General features: G+C 35.3%; 1 protein-coding gene across 1 annotated transcript in view; it reads left to right on the plus strand.

The window, feature by feature from the left end:
• Positions 1-4,130: 4,130 nt before the first annotated feature.
• pdlim4 (PDZ and LIM domain 4) overlaps positions 4,131-22,163 on the plus strand; it is a 41,418-nt gene continuing 23,385 nt past the window's right edge. The window contains exons 1-2 of the mRNA XM_016522272.1: positions 4,131-4,300; positions 10,865-11,016. Of these exons, the coding sequence (XP_016377758.1) occupies positions 4,208-4,300; positions 10,865-11,016 (245 nt within the window). The 5' untranslated portion in view covers positions 4,131-4,207. The remainder of the gene's footprint in view (positions 4,301-10,864; positions 11,017-22,163) is intronic.

Consider the following 22,163-nt stretch of genomic DNA (forward strand, 5'->3'; position numbering starts at 1 on the left):
CATATACTTACTTGACGGAAACCCGTCAAAATAAAAGCTTGAAAACATAAAAAAGAAAAAACTTAAAACTTGAAAGAAATATTGACTCACATAAACGTGAAGAAAGTGCAACTGTTTATTTATTTATTTGGTGGTGTGTGTGAAAAAGCTATTGTTAATTTGAAAGAAGTGTTAATTTTGTTGCACCACAGTAGATATAAACAGAATGATGTAGAAATTCACTAAGTACTGTATGTATTAACAAGCTTGGCCTTGTGTTGACTCGACTTTGCCCTCGGCTAGAACACTTATAAGCTCTCTATTGTGAAGCTGAATGTCTGTGTAAAGTGACATCCATTTGTGTTAAATGGGAGTGGAATAATAATAGGCATGACATCATTTGTGTGGTAATGATTGATACAGTGTTTTTAATGCCTATGATTTCAGCAATGTTTAGTAAGAAGCTACAAAATCTCTCTATATTTGTTATGTTCTGAAGTGTATCTAATGTTGACCTTTTTTAAACCGCAGTCATAAATGGTCAATGATAAAAGAAAACGTTATCTCAAAGGTGAGGGTGCAGAATTATACTCTCATTTGTTGCTGAAAACCAAATCAAATGAGCCAAATCAGCAAAGCCTTCTGAAGCGTCCTGAGCAGATTCAGCCCTTGTTCTGTCAGGACCTGACAAAGGAGTCATGGTTTGTAAGCATTTATGACTGTTCTGGTTAATCTTAAACCTTTGATCCGATACCCTCTTTTCCCATGCCAGGTTCCTCTCTTTTCCATATGTTTGTATGCGTTTGTCAATGATTCATAGGAACTTTACATGTTATCATCTCGCAGACCATCAGCTCCCATGTGTGAACCCTACTTGGATGTCAAACCGTATAAACCATTGTGGGGCTATAGGAGGCCAAGGTCATAACATTGTTCAAATAAAATAAATAAAATAAGAAAGCTGCAGTGGATAGTTCAGCAGTTCAGAATTTTTACACATTTAAAGTTAAAGGGGTCATATGATGCTTTTTTAAAGATCATTATTTGGTGTATTTGGTGTAACAGAATATGTTGACATGCTTTAATGTTCAAAAAACACATTCTTTTTGAAATACTGTACATTATTGTAGGTCCTCTATGCCCCGCCTCTCTCAAACGCTTCGTTTTCTACAAAGCCCCCTCCTTGCACATTTGGGCCACATTATGCAAATATTTCCACATAGTGAGGTAGATATGTGGGGGCGTGTTAGAACGAGCCGTTTTAGGGGGGCGTGGCAGAGTCTTAACTTTGATAAAGAATGTCTCTTTGGTTTTGAGACTTTAGTCTTTGCAACTTCAGGGATCTTATCTGTGCACGAACAGCTTGTAACACTCCAAAGAAAAAGGAAAACTTGAAATCTTATCATACGACCCCTTTAATATATTTTAAATGTAATAAATTGCAACTTCATCATTACAAATGTGTAATGATAACTATTTATATCAATAAAATTACATAAGCATATTTTAGTGTATTATAAATGCTTGTCAGTATATTTGGCATTACACTTTACACAACAGTAATTCTTCCATAAGGGATCTAAAATATGGTCATGCAGAATAAGCCATTAATATGTGCTTTATAAGAACTAATAAGAAGCCAATATGCTAGTAATATGCTTGCTAATAAACAACTAGTTAATAGTGAGAATCGGTCCCTAAACTAAAGTGTTACCATATTTTTAAAGTTTATTAAGCATTCGTTTTAATAGTATGCTAAAGTGCACTTCTGTTTCACAAGGGTTCCTTGCACTTTGTACCTACTTTCTTCCATTCTGAAGGCTATTATAAGTCAAAACGGAGCAGCAATCAGTCCACTCAAGTCCAAGGCAGTGTCACATGCTGTGAGCATGAGGTGGAAATGAGGTAGGAAGCACAGAATCAACCAATGAAAAGCCCAAGGCTGTTTGTTGTAGAGTATTCATCACTTGCTCTGCATATGTGACTTGCATCAACTCCTTTTTTAACACACAACACTATTAAGTATTAAACAGGACCATCTGTCAAACACAATATGCTATTCATGAAAAGTCAAAATGCGTTACTTCAACTTTGAAGAATAGATATTATATTTTTCTTGTATGTAAAGTCTTTGAATAGCCCCTACATTTGATCTTTTTTCTATTCCACCCGGCTCTCCCTGCGTGTGTTCAAGCACATATAAGCCTACTGTACTCAGAGGTTGGACATGATTGCACTAGCGTCATCTGCAAACACATCTGCTACTAATATTCCATATAGCATTATGCTAACGACATGAATTAAACAGTCTAATTTTCTCCAGTATGTTCATTGCCTTCAGGAATTGGTTATGAAATCTATATTAGCATTCCAAATCTCATACTGTAAAGCAAATTATTCATTTTGACTTTCCGCCAATTGGATAGTTGTTTGGAAAAACAATGTTCTGGAGAGCTGAGGTCAAGGAAGATGGATACGAACAGCGTTGACTTTAACCTTATGGTTTGACTGATGTTTGCAAAGATAAAACTATTGAGAAAGGTGAGGATTATGCATGTGGGGGTTGGCTGTTTTATTGCAGCGTGACCAAACTAATGAGACTTTTTTTTTTGTCTCAAGTTAGGTTGGTCATGTTGGATAAATATGCCGTGATTCATTCATATGAACACTGCTGACCATTTTGTGTGTCTTATTTACAATTATTGTCTGGAGTACAGTGAACAAGTCAAAGTGTAAATGATGCCACACAAAATGGGGGAAAAAAGAAAGAAAGAAAAATAACAATGGCAAACATAATGCTTTTTTCCTCCTATAGACCACTATACTTCCTACTATAGCCATTTTTAGAATTTTGTCTTTGAACTTCCGTTGAAAGAGTCACGTGAAAAAGTTGTCTAATATTGTCAAGTTTAATTTAAAGAATTTTAAGTAGCCTACATTAGGTCATTTTTGACAGTCGGTGCTTCTAGGTTGTATTTACACTAAATGATATTTTCACATATTGAGTATGGTTTTTTGTTGGTCATTTATAAGTGGCACAACCCTAAAGACAATAGAATCATTGTATAAGAAGGCGATAATAGTGTTAGATAAAAACCCTTGTCATTTCATTACTGTAACATAAAAATAAAAAAAACACACACACAATCTATTGAGTTTTGAAAATTTTAAATTTTTTAAATATGCTTGTTTTATTTATAAGGTCTGGTATGGGCTTGCTCCCCCTCCGTTAAATGAATGTATAAAACCTAAGGACAGATTGTAGTATTGGTACTATAGGTCTATTATTAGAGGGGACTGTGAGGTGCCATATAAGCGAACATCTTTTGGACAGAAAGTATTGTCTGTAATAGGGAGTAAATATTGGAATAGCTTACCGCAGTCAATAAGACATGTTCTACTTATCATACCTTTAAAGATCATTTTAAACATTGGCTTATGACGAATCAGTTGTGTAAACATTTTATTTAGACATTTTAAATATGTGTTGGGGTCTTAAGTCTTTTATGTAGTGTAGCCTATGTGTATTTGAGTTTGTGTCTTTGTGTGTATGTAAATTAGCAATGTTGCTATAATCCGGCTTGTTTACATTTTGTATTAGGCTACTACAAATGTTCATTAACATGCATTGTCCCTATCAAATAAATAACCAATACAATGTAAAGTTGGTTTACTTACTGAAGAGTTAACGAACGTTATCATGAGCATTGTAATGCTCGATGCGGATGTTAAAACAAATGCCATTCATAAATACGTACGACATTCACGCTGTGGAAATAAAAACAGAAGACAGAAGACAATGAGCTCAGCGCTGAAAAGGGGCGGAGCTACACTTCTTTAAAGGGGTCATATGATGCTGCTAAAAAGAACATTATTTTGTGTATTTGGTGTAATGAAATGTGTTTAAGAACCTTTTGTGGAATAAAAAGGTTCTTCAATGAACCACATGTGCTTTATTTTTAAGAGCGTCACTTAAAAGCAGTTGAGCTGTTTTGGGTTTTAAATCTTTCTCGTCCTAAAAAGGTTTCATTGTGTATGATGTTAATTTGCATATGGTTCTGAATGAGTTGTGTGTCTGGTGTGAAGTTGTGTATGGTTGTCATAGCGGCGCTGTTCCTCCCCCTGCAGCGCTGTGAGTTGCTCCTCCTCACTCGACAGCACTAGTTTTATTTAAAGAGTGAATGAGGAGAGCGCAGTTTTTCTGCTGTGGATACTGTTTGAATCAAATATGTCTCACACTGTGACTCTCACCGGTCCCTCGCCGTGGGGTTTTCGTCTGGTGGGTGGACGGGACTTCAGCACACCGCTCACCATTTCAAAAGTACGTCTTTTCTTATTTTTCTCTTTAATGATGAACTCTTTCACAGTGAGGCGAGGGCCTCTTCACGCGCTACTTCACTGTAACGATGTAACATGAACGTTTGGGTTTACGTCTCTATGAACTACTTACCAACTCTTTTTTTATTTTACGTTGTTTTGTTCGGTTACAGTAAGTAAAGATAGTGACCGTCTTCGCATTTGCCTCCCACTCTGTAACTTCAATATTTTAATTTGACCTGATTTTGTTGTTCACACCGCTGTGTCAGGCAAACATACTAGTTGCTCTTGGGTTCTTGGGTCGGTTCCATTGAAATATCAACATCATCTCTAAAATCTCAAGAGAAATAACAGGAGAAACACGAGACAGTTGTTGACTTACAGTTTAAGCATGTAGCTGTCAAATTAATAGCACTGGTCAGATCATTTTGTCTAAATGTTTGAGTTCATATTAAAACCTCTGACAATTTGGGCTCAGTCAAGAGATTGAGGAGAAAAATGTAAAAAGCAGGAGACTTTAAGGGAAAGTTCATCCAAAAATGAAAATGATGACAGCATTATTTACTCACCATAACGCTGGGTTTCTTTCTTCTGCTGAGCACTTAAGAAGATATTTTGAAGAATGTTTGTAACCAAACAGTTGACAATATCAACTGACTTCTATAGTATTTTTTATGGAAGTCAGTGGCTACCATTTAACCACATTCTTCAAAATACCTTCTTTTGTGTTCAACAGAAGGTTTGGAATGGCATGAGGGTGAGTAAACGATGACAGAATTTAGATTTTGGGGCAAATTGTCACTTCAAGGAGAGGTCTATGAGAAACATTCAAGATATTTCGGAGATCTCCTTTGTGATTTTAACATTTCTTTGGGCACTGACTTCGATGCTTCTCAAATAAATGAAAAGCTGAATCATGCTCGACATACGCTATCATTTACTGCACATTTGTGGTCAGTAAATGTCTATGCCAGAAGAAATCTTATTCAGCTGCCTTCCACTTACATTGCCTTAGAAAAGCGGCAGCTGGTTTTCACCAATTAATATTTACAGCCAGCCAGGGCTTTCTTTATCTGTGATATGAAATGGTCGTGGATGTTTAGTCTACTCCAACCATCCATCCACCCGTCCAGTGAATAAATAAATAGAGTGGATGCAGGTGCAGTTTTCTAGTTGTTTATTGGAGCTGCTAAAAAATCCAAATCCAGATCCTATACAAATAAAATAACCCCTAGCCAGAGTAAGAACCCTGCGTTGATCAGTTTTGATGTTGTGCAGGCCAACAAAACATCTGCAACTTGTAAAGATAGCAGCTTGATCGTACTGAAAGCTGGTGAAAGGCTCATCAGCACCACAGGCTTGAGTATGAAACGGGTAAAGTGAAGGCTCAGCTTTGGATATTTTGCAATCACATCCTGAAGGTTTTCATCTGGCACTGTGGTTTCCCAGTACATGCTGAAATTAACAGGTCAGCCACAGGTTTTGTTAAGTGTCTTGTTAGGGTTGCAGATGTTAAGTTGTCTGTTGCCAAAATAGCCATTTTTTCCAGATTCAAAAATGGAAAACCTCCCAAGTGGAAAAGTTTAAACACAACCCAAGATGCAGTTTTAGTCAAACGAATGTGGACCGCTGATTCAGATAATGTGGCAGATGCATTGGTAATATAAAGACGTTGTTTTTAAATCTGCAGTTACAATAGCAAAAGGGTCTCCACAACCTCGAGCCATCGGCTTGTTGTAAAATGCCTTTGCTTCTGAGCTAATGGGTTGAACATTTGGTGTTTTCCTGGTGGATGTGAGAATGGTGAGGTAAAAGCTGACTGAATCACTGCCCAATGCAATACATAACAAATTGTCAGCACTTGTCCAGACTGACAAATGTGGCCATCCATTCACAGGAATTCACAGCCCTGTGTCATACAGAAGGCAATGTTTCACTACTCTTTCCCAAGTCTTCACTTCAAAATAACTGAAAAGATCTGAATCTTTCATTCCTACGATAAATGTTAAAGTTGTCCGAACCGGTTAAGCATGCACCGTCTTAGAAACATATTTACTCTGTTAATCTTCAATGTCTGGCTGGCTCCCTTGGGGATTTCACAGGATTAATTTATTGCATCCAGGGCCTTCCTCTTGTTATTGCTCTGTAAGGGCATGCAGTAATGCTGGCACGCTGCAGCTCATTGTCCACAGTCGTTCAGCTCTGCATTCGTAGCATAGCCACATTCCAGGAAGCCATGTGACATTATTCAAAATGAGATTAAGTAGCAAATAGGAGATTTTCAAACACAGGACTCATCAAAGTTCACAATTGTTCAGCGTCATGGGTGTTTTGCCAAGCAACACTGTTAAAGTTGAATGTCTGTTCAAATGCTCTATACAACTGGTCGGTTGCAACTGAAAAAAAATGGGTCGCTGCTCTATTCAGACAGGGTCATGGACGATAGGGAAAAAACAATGCTAAAATGCCAAGGATTGCCTACTCAAACAATGATTGCCCAAAAAACTCAATGCAATTTTAGTGCAAATTCATGTGTCGCAAGGTAGAAGCTAGGCAGATGCGAGCACTGACAGGTTGCGTGACGTGCCTCCATCCTTGAAAAACAATACAAAATAACAAACGTTCAGCAAAATATGTTCCAGTTTACAGTAAACACGGGTTCAGTTGCAACAAAGATAAACATGGTTTGTGCTGACCACAACGAAAGCATGATTCACTGTTGCATGGTAAGCATATTTGGTTATTCTTTGGGACTTCAGTGTGAAATCTGGATCCTGAAGGTAAACCGGTTTACAACAGCTGCTCTATACTAAAGTGTTTTTTGGAACTTTGTGTCATAAGAATTTAAGAGTAATGATTGATTTTTCTCTGTTTATCACAAATGTGAAGCATTTGGTCTGGAAGCAGTTGTGCTCAGGATAGGTTGTTGTAAACCGCTTATGACATTGTGGTACATTGAAAACAACATTTTTCACTCTTTATATCCAATTTTCAGTGAGTTTTCAGTGAACCAAGCATTCTTAGCACCCTAGTATACATGTTTTTTTTTCATAGAATTCCCATTATAATCATTAAACATTTTAAGTAGGGATGCATGATATTGGATTTTTGCCGATATCTGATATGCTTATATTTTTGAACTCATTTTGACCGATAGCCGAAGTCAATATATTTCCTTTTGTTTGAAAACAACACCAAGTTTCTCCTGTGTAGAGATTATAAACAAATTATTTTTTAATTTGGTTCGTTTTGATCAAAAACGTACTTGTCAGAACTAAATGATTAAAGTTATTTTTATAGTGACAGTACATTGAAAGCTTTGAAACTAATAAATCAATCTCTGCTGTCTGCTTTTTGTTTCAGACAGGTGCAGTTGTAACCTTAACAGACTCATAATTTTATGACATCAATTACTGCTTTATTTATTCAGAAACACAAGTTAAATAACATCTTAATGTTATTTGTGTATTTTACATTTTATTTTATTACAAGCAGGCCTGCAGCGCACCCTAAATAAATAAAACGCTTTACCGGACGGGCATTAGGGCATTACACTTTTGTACCTTTTAGGTATTGATATGAACACTTTAGGTACCAATATGGACCCTTTAGGTACAAAGTTGTACCTTTTGAAAAGGTACCGCCCCAGTGACAGCTTTTGTAGCTTTTTTCTGACAGTGTAAGGTCACATCGCATGATTTGTCCTCTGTAACTAGTAATTGTCAAAGCAGGGTAAACCAAAATGTTTCAAGATAAAACACCATCCCCCGGTTTCACAGACAAGGCTTAAGCCTAATCCCAGACTAAAATGTAAATCTGAGCTGTGTCAACTGAAAGAAACTTGCACTGACTGATCTTAAAATATATCAGTGCCTTTGTTTTGTCTCAATATGCACACCAGTAATGTGTTTTCTAAGGCACGTTTATGAAAAATTACTTAAATGTCCTAATTGAACTATGGCCTAATCCTGGTTTAGTCTAAGCCCTGTCTGTGAAACCAGGCCCATGTGTTTTAGGATGACTCAGGACAGGCAATGAAGCTTGTTAAATGGGATGAATTAGCCTTATTAGTAGGTCAGGAGCTTCCGTTTGCTAAATATTTAGGGTTGTACATATGTGCTTGGCTTATTATAGGCTGTTTGCTGATATATAGTCATGCAGTTAATGACTTTGAGGTAGGCTAAATCCCACTCGTAACAACAGCCCTCGGTGCTTAAGTCAAGTGTCCTGCACTTAGGAACAATTTCAGGCAATTTCCTGACTTAACGTCTAAACTGGGCTTTTGTGCGACATTTAGAGGTCTCTGAATACTTCAACTTCATTGTATCTACACAGTATGTAGTTATAGTGGATCTTAGTAACTGTATCTCAGTATCAAAGAATTTTAGATTATTTTTAAATATGGCCGGGCGATATGGCCAAAAATATTATCACAATTTATTTTTTTCTATATCATACAATGTCAGTATTTATCACAATATTCATTTAGCATTAATGGGGAAGGAAATACTCCACATGTTTCTTAGACCTTGAGAATGAATAAAGATCATTTGTTTGTTCACAATTAAACTCCACAGAGCTCCCTTTTAATTTAGGGCCGCCATGAAATCTGTTTTATTTTCCACTAAATTTAGTTTTCCATTTTATTTTATTCCTGGATTCTGTGTTTTATGATTCAATACAAATGTATCATAAAAACAATGGTGTCTAATTAAACAAATTAATAAAACTTTAACAATGTAATCAATCTTTTAAAATTTAATGAAATGAAAATAAATATTATTTACTACAAAACATTTGTATATATTTGTCATGTGTAGAGAATATGAGCAACGGAAGTCTAACACATAAATGCCTTTTTGAAGGAATTCAGCAATTGTTTACTGTAATTGTTTGAAGTACTTTTAAAAAAAGAATATTGTGGTTCTTGCTTCTCATGAAAACTGCTTGTCATTAAAACCATTGTCTAGAAATATTTCTCCATAAAATCAAAAGAAAAGGCAAGAAACTTTGTTTTACATAGTTTATATGCCTTTTTTAATCATTTTTATTATAAAGATCTTTGGCATTATGATGTTCCTTTCATGACTTCATTATTTCCTTCCCCATTGTCAGAAAAAAAAAAAAAATCATTACTGTAAAGGAAAAAAAAAATCCAACATAGGCTCATTGGAAAAACTTACCTATACTTACAATTCACTGCAGTTTCCAGCTGAAATACCACTAGTGGCAGTAAAACACCAGCAACTTTTAATCCTTTCCACGCAAATCATGGTGGAAGAGGCAGAAAATTGATTAATAAAGACTTTTTCACATGGTTCCGTGCACAGTACTCTTATAACCTCAGAACACTTCTAGTGTACAATATAGTGCAGGGGTTCCCAAACATTTTATGTTGTAAAATGTATATGTATATGTAAAATATTTACTTGATATATCCCTTGAGATTTTAGGTTAATATTTTAATAATTTAATGACATGTTGAATTCTCAGATAACAGTTAATGGTCACATGACATGCAAGTAAACAGATAAAATATTTCATCTTTTTTAGTAAGTTTTGTTTTTATTTGATAAAATATTAATATATATATATATATATATATATTAGTAGTAGTAGTACTAGTAGTAGTAGTAGTAGTATGTTTTAATACTAATTATAAAAAAAATGAAGACAAATATATTGTTGTAAATTTTTACTGCAAAGTAAAAATAAAAAATGTGATAATAATTATAACAATTTTATTTCACACTACAATACTACTGTTTATGTCTAAAGTTCTTTCAAGCACTCAATCTTATAACATTTCAAATCCTTGAGCTTTTATTTGACAGAATACTGGTGAACTTCTGTCCAAAAATATTGAATGTAAATAAAGAGAACATGGTGCTTGCAACACCAAGGTCATTGGTTTCATTCCCAGATAATGCATAATACCCTTACACAGTACTTACAGTAAATGTACTGATTGTTGTACTAAATGTAATTAATGCTTTTTTAATAGTAAAAAAAAAAAGTGTTTTGACAAGATGTTTTTAATTGCTGTATTAAGTTGTAGTGATGAAAATGAGTTTTCTTTTCGCATTGCAATAATGTTTTGATCTTTTTATTTATTTCTTTATTTATTTATTGATGTTAGCGTAATAAGTTTTATCCCACATTAAAGTAATGAGCATTTATGGGGGAAATTTGGATCTTTATGCAAAATGTTTTTTTATTTTTTTATGGGGAGGATGAAATGATTTAGACATTGTGAGATTTACGCCAAGCAATATGAATTGAATTTTGACAGGCAAGGTCTTGCAACTTATAGAGTCAAAAAAGCTAACTAATCAGAGCTACAATAACTATGGAGCTGCATCATAAGCGTGGATGCATCACAATGAATAGTCATTACATTTCACATTAGTCAAGTTTGTGACTGATCATATGTCATTGGTCTAGTTGTTGGCTTTGTCTCACAGATGGTTTCCAGTCAGTCAGTAATGGTACCTTTGGCTGCAGGCGCTGCAGTGTTTGTCTTGGGTGTGGTGCTTCCTTAACCTCTTTTCTGTTTGGCTTTTGTTAGATAACACCTGCGAGTAAAGCAGCGCTGGGCAACTTGTGCCCTGGAGACACCATCCTAGCCATCAATGGAGAAAGCACAGAGACCATGACACACATGGAGGCTCAGAACCGCATTAAAGCCTGCACAGATCAGCTTGTGTTGGCCATCAGCAGGTATATCTGCCTTACTCTCCATACATCCACATGGTGCAAAGATATGAGACGACATGCACATCTGTTTCCTTCTCTATCAGAAAAAAATGGTACAAGAGCTGTCACTGGGGCGGTACCTTTTTAAAAGGTACACTTTTGTGCCTTATTAACCCCTGAATGGTGCATATTAATCCCTAAACTGTACATATTAGTACCTAAATGGTACATCTTAGTACCTTTTGAAAAGGGTACCACAACGGTGACAGCTTTTGTACCTTTTTTCTGAGAGTTTGAAAAATGCCTGAGTGCTCGTGAACTTCTATAAGTGTTTTATTATGTAATCCAGGACGGTCAGTAATACCTAAAGGTGGAATTTCTGTACAGATAGCGATATTATTGTGAACTCTTTGTTTGAGCGAGCCGTCTAGGCCAGACATAACAACACTGGCTCAACCAATCGTGTGAGTTTGGTGCAAGGCTGGTCCAAGGCTCTGCCTGACCAATGGAATGATTTATAATATGTCACAATTTTTCAATCTCTCATTTATAATACACTGTACACAGAGAAAAAAAGAAATCCATTAACAATCCCCATTAACAAACTTTTGCTTTTTTTTCCTATTTAATATAATCAATTAAAATGTAATATGATGATGAAGGGAGTCATGCATGCATGCTGATATTGCTTCTTAGCAAGGTTAGAAATTAACTTTTCTATTAAAGAGCAATATTTGCCCACTGGGGTAAGGTTTTTTTTTTTTTGCCTTGGAAAGGTTAATTTTTTTTAAATACCTTCTGTGTTGTCTTTTATGTCAAATACTTAAAGTTAACCAGTTAATTCAATTAGTCAGAATACTGTAGACTTTTACAGATAGAATTTTATCAACATCAAAAGTCATCTTTAAGTGGTGGAACAGAAGCTACATCTAACATGGCATGTTTATTCACATAGACTACTTAATGCTGCTCAAAGGTGGCATACGTGTAGTTACACAACAGTGTAATAATAAAATGTTAAAAAAATATTTTTTTATAGTGTAGGGCTGTAATTTCATGACAAAATTGTTATTGTTGATTGTTGCTCTTTATATTGTAATAATGATTATTAATATGGATTAGAGACAGATTTGCGCTACGCTACTGTCTTCACACACAGACAAAACTGAGAAGTGAACAGAGAAGTGTGACATTATATAGCCTACATCTGTAAATAAATACTATTTAAATTCACGTCTCGCGCACTTTAATGCCCTTTGAATGTAACATGTACGTTCCCTTCAGAATCATGGCAGGATATCCCGTGAAGTCCACTTCGCAGGGCACTCACAGTTGAATAGAACAAATGTCTGAAGTGGTAAGAGAAACATACAAAATGTGCAGAGCGGGGGGTCGCGAGGACCAGGATTAAGAATCGCTGCTTAATAGCATCGCGTCTCACCAACTAGGTGACAGCGTAGCGCTAAATCACCTTTCAACAGACTCAAGCCACCACCGCACAAATTAGTTAGCAACTTACTGTTAAGACAACGCTTGACTCTGAGTCGTGAAGACACCTCTTGAATGCTTCTGCCTGAACAAGATACCTCTTTACTGAAGTGAAAAGTTTGGCTGGTGTCACTATCTCGCGAACGCGGCATATCTGCGACAGGCTCATATCGGCCGATAAAATCGGCAAAACGATATATCGATCGGGCTCTAATATTGATTAATAGAATACACACACACAAACAATTCACACGTCATATTCTTGTAGGTCGCAAAAGACAAAAAAAATCAATAAAAAAAATCTATATGTAATTACAATGCAATCTTTGCTAAACCATATCATGTTCTCAGGCATTATTGAATTAACATAAAAAAAGTTACTGTCCAATTGGCGAGTAACACTGTTTAATATACTTGCCAACGCCATTTTTTAATCACATTTGGTGCTTGGCGAATGTTAATTTTAGGCCCTGATCATAGGAGATGCTGCCCATCATAAATTAAAGCATGCGACAGGCGTGGCAGATCGTGATCAGAGGAGTACACATGAAAAAAGCAAAACAACGAGCATGTTTACATGCACACCAATATACTGATAACTCACAAAAATCAAGCTTATTGAAATAACCAGTTGTCCCGGTTTACATGCAAACCAATAACCCGGCATGCAAGTAAACCGCGTTTATAGTGTGCATTAAATATGCTTAGTACGTAAGCTCGAACGTGTGTGTGAGGCACTGCGTCAGACCTCACTGGTCCTTGAGACAGTCAATTCTGTGTTGACAGAACAGAAACAAACTGTGTGTTGATAGTGCCGTTCCATTTTTACGCAACCATAGGAAACTTCATTCTCCCAACATCATTCTCCCAAAAAGTTTAAGTCGTCAGTATGCCAGGCTATGCCATTGAAATGACAATATGATAAAAGACAATCCTTTTCACACAAACAGAATTTTTGTGTGCGAGTGTGAGATTCACCCAGAGGCATCATATGCTACATCTTGCCATATTTGGTGTGTGTTCTCTGAGCAAGCTGCTCTTGTTATTTGGAAAAGCCCTGACCTCTTGGTAGACCTGCTCATATATCATCTTTTGACATCAAGTGGTACATTCACATAGGAGTAGTAAATTTATTTAAGGATACTCTGGGTTGTTTTTACTCAGCATTTTGACTGGGAACTTTAGAGACTACTTTAGTTTTCCTCCACAGCTGATCGCATTTCAAAACCTTCTGCCTAATTATTTTTTACACCACTAAATCTACATGACTAGAGTAAAAACAAAATTCTACATTTTGTCAACATCTGACCTCTGCTGTCTTCATAGGTGTTTTTATGGCCTGCATAGATGGCCCTGTGAAGGTCATGTGACAGCATTGTAAATGCAAAAACATGGCCCCCCGTATCTATTGGTATGTGACCTTTAGCACATGACAATGAGTCATTTGTATTAGTCTGTGCTTTTGAAATGAGTTGTGCACTGGCACGAATCACGATAAGCACCATTTCATTCCAGTGTGCATGGATGTACTGGAGCAGGGCGTGGAAACTGATTACAGACTGTTTTCCGTGTGTTTGGATGGAAATGCAGTTACTTGGACCACGCCACCCAGAATCATATTGAACCATATTCTTCTTGAGATTTTGTATTAAACATATATTAAATTCAAAAACAATAAAGAGACATTTTATGCAAATTTGTGGAAACTGTTTTAGAACTACTATAGCAGTTTGTTCACACTATTATGTTTAGATGGAAAAAATAAAGCAAATCATATGTTATTAGTTGCAGTTTCAGTTGAGAGATGCATAGATGATAAATTGGAAAAAATGCATGACACATTATAAATAAGACAGTTCATGTATAGCCAAAAAAATGTGCTGCCTCTTTAAACTTTTATAACCCATGTAACAAAAAAGCAAGAAAAAAAAGCGGGTTCTTCCAGTTAAATCAAATGTGCATGTCAGTTTAGATTCAAGAACAAGATTTAAGATTCAAGAGAAATCATTACTGGTTTATTCTCAGTAACCTGTCATTTGTGCCAAAGGGAAGTTTTTATATTTACTTTCAAGAAATCATATTTTCCCACCAGGGTTACAACTGCCATATATCACCATATATATATGTGCCCCCCATGACATTCAGTTTACAAGTCAACAAATATGAGTTTTTTCAGTGGTTGGTTGTTTAACTACTACCACTAATGCTAAAATGTGGTTATAGCCTTCTCAAGTATCAACAGCTTTTATAATAACTAACCCCTATGTTATTTTAGCCCTGTCACAGCAAGACTGGAATTAATGTGCTTATACAATAAATTGAATAAATAACTGAGTACACTGTGGTAGTATTACAATTGTAGCGTCTGCGTAGAATCATGCATGATCTTTGGGGTTTTATGGCTTAAGAGACCTTTTTAGCCTTTTGATGTTGGGGTAAAGCAAGCTACGTAATCAGATTACTTTTTTTCAAGTTACTAGTAAAGTAACACATTACTTTTAAATTTACAAGTAAATATATGAGTTACTTTTTCAAATAATAAATGGGGAGTAAGTGCAGAAACAGAGACACTTCCTTCAGGATGAGGCTTATTAATTTCACTTTTGATGTGAAAGGGCCTTTAGAGTTGCCAGAAATATAACTTTGGGGATTTTTGTTATTAAAAATAAATAAGCAAGCCCAGCCCAGGTGACAAAAAGTAATGCAAAAGTAATGTAATGCATTACTTTCCATAAAAAGTAACTAAGTAACGCAATTAGTTACTTTTTAATGCAATATTGTAATGCATTACTTTTAAAAGTAACTTTCCCCAACACTGATTACAATAGTACGTTTTGGTGTGCCTTGTAATAAATCACAGAAAATCATTCAACATGTACAAAACATGGTTGAGAATTATGGGGATGAACATCTGCATAAAATAGCTTGATAACATCCTTAACTAGTCAGTCTTCTTGCTTTTTATTTGTGCTGATGGTGATGAAATGGGGTCATGTAAATAATATTCAGATGAAAAAGTAAAACTTCTTTAAAAAAAGTTTATCATTACGTACTAAACATAGTCACATATTTGAAATAATGTGATTAAATTTAATCAGTGTGAATCAGTATGACATATCCCACACACATGGCCCTGTTAATAATAATTACTACCATAATAAGTTACATTTTGTAATTGATTTATGCCACATGTCACATAATTCTAAAACAGATGAATTTGTTGTCCAAACATGTCAGTGTTTGAGGAATGAGGCTGGAAATAACACACAAATGCTGACAGTGTAAAATAAGAGCCAACACATGGAAAAGCATGGGATTCTGAAGTAGAACAGCATCCAGTATTTACATAAACATTTTACTGATTTAAGCAATTCCAGAAACCATTGTATTTCTTGCTTAAGTATTAATAGAAGGAGTTGAAACCCCCAATGAAATCTAAACATAACCTTAGCAACACCTACTGAGGCTTTGTTTTGAGTTAGCTGAATGCATGACCTCATCCATTACTCGTTTGTTTTCAAGGGTCACAGAATGATTGATCTCTCAGTGATGCAGGTTAGTAAAGGTCATGACACACCAAGCCTATGGCCTGCATCTGGGCCAAAAAGTTGCGCTTGAACACTCTGCAAAGACTATAGCTGATGGCCAACTCGCATATGTTCTGCGTCGGTATGGGAGGACTCCATGCGTGAGATAACTCTCCAGACCTGCAGATGGCAGTAGTCTGTATTCAGCATTCAAAAATGGAAAATGAAGCTGAACTGCAGATATACCATTTTGAATATGAATCATGTTGATTAGTTGGTCTTCATTTTCTTCATTCCAGACAGTCATGTCATTATGAAAATATTTGCGTATTGTAAAGCTCAGGTAAGGTGAAGATGTGTGTATCTTCTTGACTTTGTTGTTTGCTTGCTTTCGTCACGTCCGTTTTTTTATTCTCGTGCACTGGTTCACTAAGCGGAACAGCCAATCAGAATGATCGCTCTCAACAATGGCTCGACACCAATTCAGGGTTATTATCGTTTACTAAAACTAAAACCATTAAAATAAATTGCTTGAAATAAAAATATATATAAAAAAAAATAAACTTCTTTTATTTCAGCTAGTTGCCAATGTAATATTTTTCATTTAGTTTAAATTGAAGTACTAAATAACTAAAACTTAATAAACAAAAGCTAAAAACTAAAACTTAATAAAAAACTATAATAATAATCAGAATCAGAATGAGCTTTTTTCTCCAAGTGTACGCAAACACGCAAGGAATTTGTCGTGGTTTTTCAGGAGCTTTTGGTACAAACATACATACATACATACATACATATATGACATGAGAACAGAAAGAACATTTAAATAAGTAAGACTAAGGAAAAAAATTATAATAATAATTACAAAAACAACAAAATTACTAAAATTAAATAAAGGAACTACAGAAAATATTAAATGTAAATAAAGACAATATTAGAATAAAACCTAATTCGTATTATTACTAAAACTATAATAGTGTATCAGTGATACTAAAATAACACTGGACTGTGCTAAAATAACACTAAAATAACATGATTTCTTGAAATGAAAAATAAAAATTTGAACATGGCCAGTTGGCTGAAAAGCTGCTGCTGATGGTCTGACTATGACAGTTCTGTCATCATTTACTCACCCTCAGGTTGTTCCAGACCTGTATGACTTTCTTTCTTCTGCTGAACATAAAAAGAAGATATATTGAAGAAGGTTGGTGACCAAACAGTTGACGGTATCCATTGACTTCCACAGTATTTTTTTTTATACTATGGAAGTCTGTGGCTGCCATCAACTGTTTGACTACCAACATTCTTCAAAACCAACTTGGTATTGTTACAATGTCAGTAGCAGTGTTACTTTTAAAAGTAATGCTTTACAATGTTGAGTTACTCCATAAAAGTTGACTAATTGCGTTACTTAGTTACTTTTTATGAAAAGTAATGCATTACGTTACTTTTGCATTACTTTTTGTCACCTGAGCTGGGCTGGCTTATTTATTTTTAATAACAAAAAAAACCCACCAAAAATTAAATTTTTTTGGCAACTGCAAATTAAGACCCTTTCACACCTAAAGTGAAATTAATAAGCCTCAGACTGAAGGAAGTGCTTCTGCACCTCACTCACAATTTCTCGTAACATGGGGACAGGAGAGGTTTCACTTGCATTATTATTTGAAAAAAGTAACTTACATATTTTCATGTAAATTTAACAGTAATGCATTACTTTAGTTGTTACTTGGAAAAAGTAATCTGATTACGTTACTTGTAATGCGTTAACCCCAAAACTGATCAGTAGTATATGTAAATAAAAACTACAGATCATACTTGCGCATTTTTGTCTCCCCGTTCATTAACAGATGGATCGAGCCCAGTGCATTATGGGTGTTGAGGCTTTCCTACCTTTTAGGCAAATAGGAACGGCTCTTTTTCTCAGTTTTCTCTAGTCATATTTTTTCTACTGTATTGACAGCCAATTATTTTAAAATCCAGTGTTGCCAATGGTCATTTACCCCTTTAACACCCCTCATTCTTGTATTTCTGACTGTAACATTCAGAGGTGCCATGTCTGGTTACTGGATGTACCGGATATCTTCCCGCTTGACCTCTGAGTCAGCACTGGACAAAAAGATCTACTGTAACATGTCATACAAAGCACCCTGGCGTATCCTTGAGCCACTGTGAAGGCAGAGAACAGCTGCTGGGAATCTCTCCGTATCTCCCTAGCCTCCTCCTTCCTCTTTAAGGAAAGTTGTAGTCTGGAAAATGCGGAGAGTGCGGATGACAAAGATTTGTTTCCACAAGTCATGAAGCTGTCAGAAAGAGCCTGCTGGGCCAGCGACTTAAAGCTCAGTGAGTCATAAGACCTGGGTCATGAAAGTGCAGGGGAGCGGAGAAAATAAAAAAGAGGAATTAAGGCAAAGAGAAAAAAGGGCAGGACTTAGTGCTTAGTGGACAATGACGCACGAATGAAGAATTGTGTGTGGATTTGAAAGCTTAGAAGAGGAAACAAAGACAGGGAAGAGATACGTTTGCCATTCCTTGACAGCTGAAAAGGGAATTTCAAAGGAACGGTGGAGACGGGTGATGTCATCGAATTGAAGCACTCGTCAAATACCTTTTAGTGTTTGAAATGAAAATATAGTTTAGAAATACAAACTGGTTTTGCTGTTGGTTAAACAAACAGGACTTCCCAACCAAAGACGCACTGGTGGTTGAGCCAAAAGTTGACATGTTCGGACATCCTGCGTTAAGCAGACTTGTATTGTGATTTTTTTCCCCCCAAGGAACACAAATATTTTATTAATACGATACTAGAGCAGGAATGGACACTGTCCTGCAGATTTTTATCTCTATCCCTAATTATACGGGGCCAGTCCCATGAAGCCGGTTTAGCCAGGTAGGTTTTAGATCAGTTGGGTTTTAGGGTTTTTTAGGATTATATTCTGGGTAAGAGATTGCAAACCGATAAAATGCTGGGTTAAATATAACCCAGCGCTGGGTTAAAAAGGGACAAACCCAGCTATTGTTTTGACTCAAACAAACAACCCAACCGCTGGGTCAAAACAACCCAATAGCTGGATTTTGTCCCTTTTTAACCCAGCGCTGGGTTATATTTAACCCAGCATTACAACAGAAGAGTCCAAAAGAGTCCCTCGGTCCATTACACATGAACAATTATAGTTAAAGAAATAAAATAAATATAAATATATACAGATAATATGTAATATAAATAACCTTTAGGTTCTATAAATAAATCTATCTGTCTGTCTGTATATCTGTATGTGTGTGTGTGTAGACTCCTCGCGAGAGTCTGCACAATTCATTTTGTGCTGAAAATTAAAAGATTGTTATGAAAAATATCATGCTTTTAAACACATTTATGAGGCAGGAAAAAACACCATGGCTGCCATGAAAGTTGAAGAATGTTATATTATATTATCTGACTATATAAATGCAAGTGAATGAACTGAATTTATTCAGTTAATCATTTCTATAGGGTCACAAAGAGCTTAAAAGTAAACTTGTGCGTTTAGCAGTTGTAAAAGCTTTTTATATTCTAAAGCTTGTATTATATGCATATATTTATATTTCTTTGCATTCAAAGTTAAATATTAATTTTCTAAATGTAATTGCTTATGTGTAATGCATTAAAGATATAATATGTGTAATATATAATTCATACATCAAATCCAGGCAGTTTCATCTTTAAAATCTTTCACTGTGAACTGCTTTCATTTGGAGCAAGACATCTTAAAAGGATAAAATGGATTTATTGTCTCCAGGACTAAGAACAAATTGTCTCCAGGACTAAGTGAAAAAATGGGACAAATGAGAGTCGCTGTGTTTAGACTCTTCAGAAAGGAAGTCTATGAATGGCTTATACTTATAGTTGACCGTGACACATTTAACTGAGATGAGAGGAAATATTTTATCATTTAAAAATAAATAAATAAATAAACCACACGCTTCAGGGCAGAACAATTGTCTTTGTAGAACAGACTCCTAAAATGTAACATTCAAGAATTTGCGTAAGAATAATTCCATTCCTTTTTCAATGAATGAGGCCCAAACAACTTGAAATAATTTAACAATGCTCAGATACAAATACATACACTATACAAATGCAAATAAGCATCTGTTTTGAATTACTGGGGCACAGCAAAATACCAAATGCTCACTTATCATACCGCAAGGGTCTGATGAAAAATGACATGACGAATTGGAAACTCTATTTGAACAGTCCATTGCTGTGTTTTCTGGAAACATCTGTGCATTAGTCACCTTCCTGAAAATGGAAATGAAACAAAGCAGCAAAGCCAAAGCAAACCCTCCACTATTGCAACTCAGTTACACATTCAAGGAATCCCAACCAGAGGGGAAAAAAATGATAGAGACAGGAACATTTTATTTTAGCAACAGAGCTGAGACACCCACTTATAACATGAGTTAATGGGATGACGTAATTTATTTATTTGTATTTCTACTGTAAATAGTACTTTTGAGCTGCTAATCTCACTCTAAACCTAACCCTAACACTATTTCTTAAAAATATATACAATATATAAAGAAAAATGCAAACAGATAGGTGTACTCATAATTTATTCATTGCTAAAATGTCAAAAAGCAGTACCAAAGTAGTCCGAATAACAATGTGAAAGTAATGGTTAAACAATTACATAAATGTTATTCATTTGAAGGTTTTGAAGTGTAGTCAGGTTTAACATTATGCAATTATTTTATAACATTTCATTCTGTTATGCAAATTTGCTATAATTTCATATTAAGTAAATGATTCAAATGCAAATGAAAACATAAATACATTAGAATCAACTGATTAATTCCATGTATTCACACAGAAGGAATTATAATATGTTTATGTCTATAAAGTTGTTCATACATCAAAATTTTACGTTTTAGATGACGTCAATCATTTTATTGTCTATGCAAACGTAAGAAAATGTATGTGTGGTAGAATCACACTTTACATAAAATGCATAGTCAAGTCAAGTCACCTTTATTTGTATAGCGCTTTATACAATACTGGTTGTGTCAAAGCAGCTTTACAAAGTCAAACAGGAAAATAGTTTTTCAATGATGCAAGAAGACAATAATCAGCATGGCGTGGTTTAATTCCAGGCTGCATCACAGGTGCAGAGGACTCGTCTGGTTCCCGTGGTCTTGTGCTGATGGTCATCAAGGTGATGAGGTCTTTTTCAGGGGATCTGTCTCTGGGGCGCATCTAGTTGACGTGGTCTCCGCTGACATTCAGGGCTGTAGAGGCCGTCTCTAGGTGCTGATCCACCATCTGGACTGGATACAGACTGGATCTGAATGAATGAATGAAAGAGACTAATATTAGCGTAGATGCCATTCTTCTTACGATGTATTCTTTACATTCAAATACTCATGAGATCACGTTGAGAAAAATCCCATTTGTCCCCATGAGGAGGTCAGTCTCCATTTATGTGTCTCATTGTCGTGCTGATAGAAGACAGATTTTGAACAGCCTCCCAATGCATAATTATGTGCCAGAAAATTGCTTGATTATAATGGAGAAAGAGTGGAAACAAAATGGTACATTGTGTGCATCATTTCTGCCCACTGCATCTGCCTCTCTCATTTTCCTCTCATTCCTCAACACACAATACTTCACGTTGTTGATGTACTAAGATGCCATGTGTCTCGTGTGAATTTTGTAGAAATTGCTAAATTTCCCCAATAATTATGAAGAAATTACAATTTTCAATTTCTACAAATTTGGCAAGACAATAAATTAAATGTGGAAATTTGATGTATAAAAACTGAAATAATATTTTCTTGTAAAACGTACTCCATTAATCTTGGAAATATATATATTTTTATGGTGTAGTAAGTCACACATATACACTGTGTCATGATATTTAAAAATGTTATTTATTTTTTTTAGTTAAAAAAAAATCCAGTAAAATAAATACTTTTAGTATGAAAAATACTTGATTATATTTTCTGTTTTTATTTGGAATTTGGACACTAACCAAAAGGTACACACGTGGTCAGAATTGTTGGTGCCCTTGGTAAATATGATCAAAGAAGGCTGTGAAAATAAATCTGCATTGTTAATCCTTTTGATCTTTTTTTTTTTTTTTTAATTACAAAAATATAACTATTTATGGTTACATAAGT

The sequence above is a fragment of the Sinocyclocheilus rhinocerous genome, unplaced genomic scaffold, assembly GCF_001515625.1.
Source record: "Sinocyclocheilus rhinocerous isolate Xijiao unplaced genomic scaffold, SAMN03320098_v1.1 scaffold1967, whole genome shotgun sequence".
NCBI lineage: Eukaryota > Metazoa > Chordata > Actinopteri > Cypriniformes > Cyprinidae > Sinocyclocheilus > Sinocyclocheilus rhinocerous.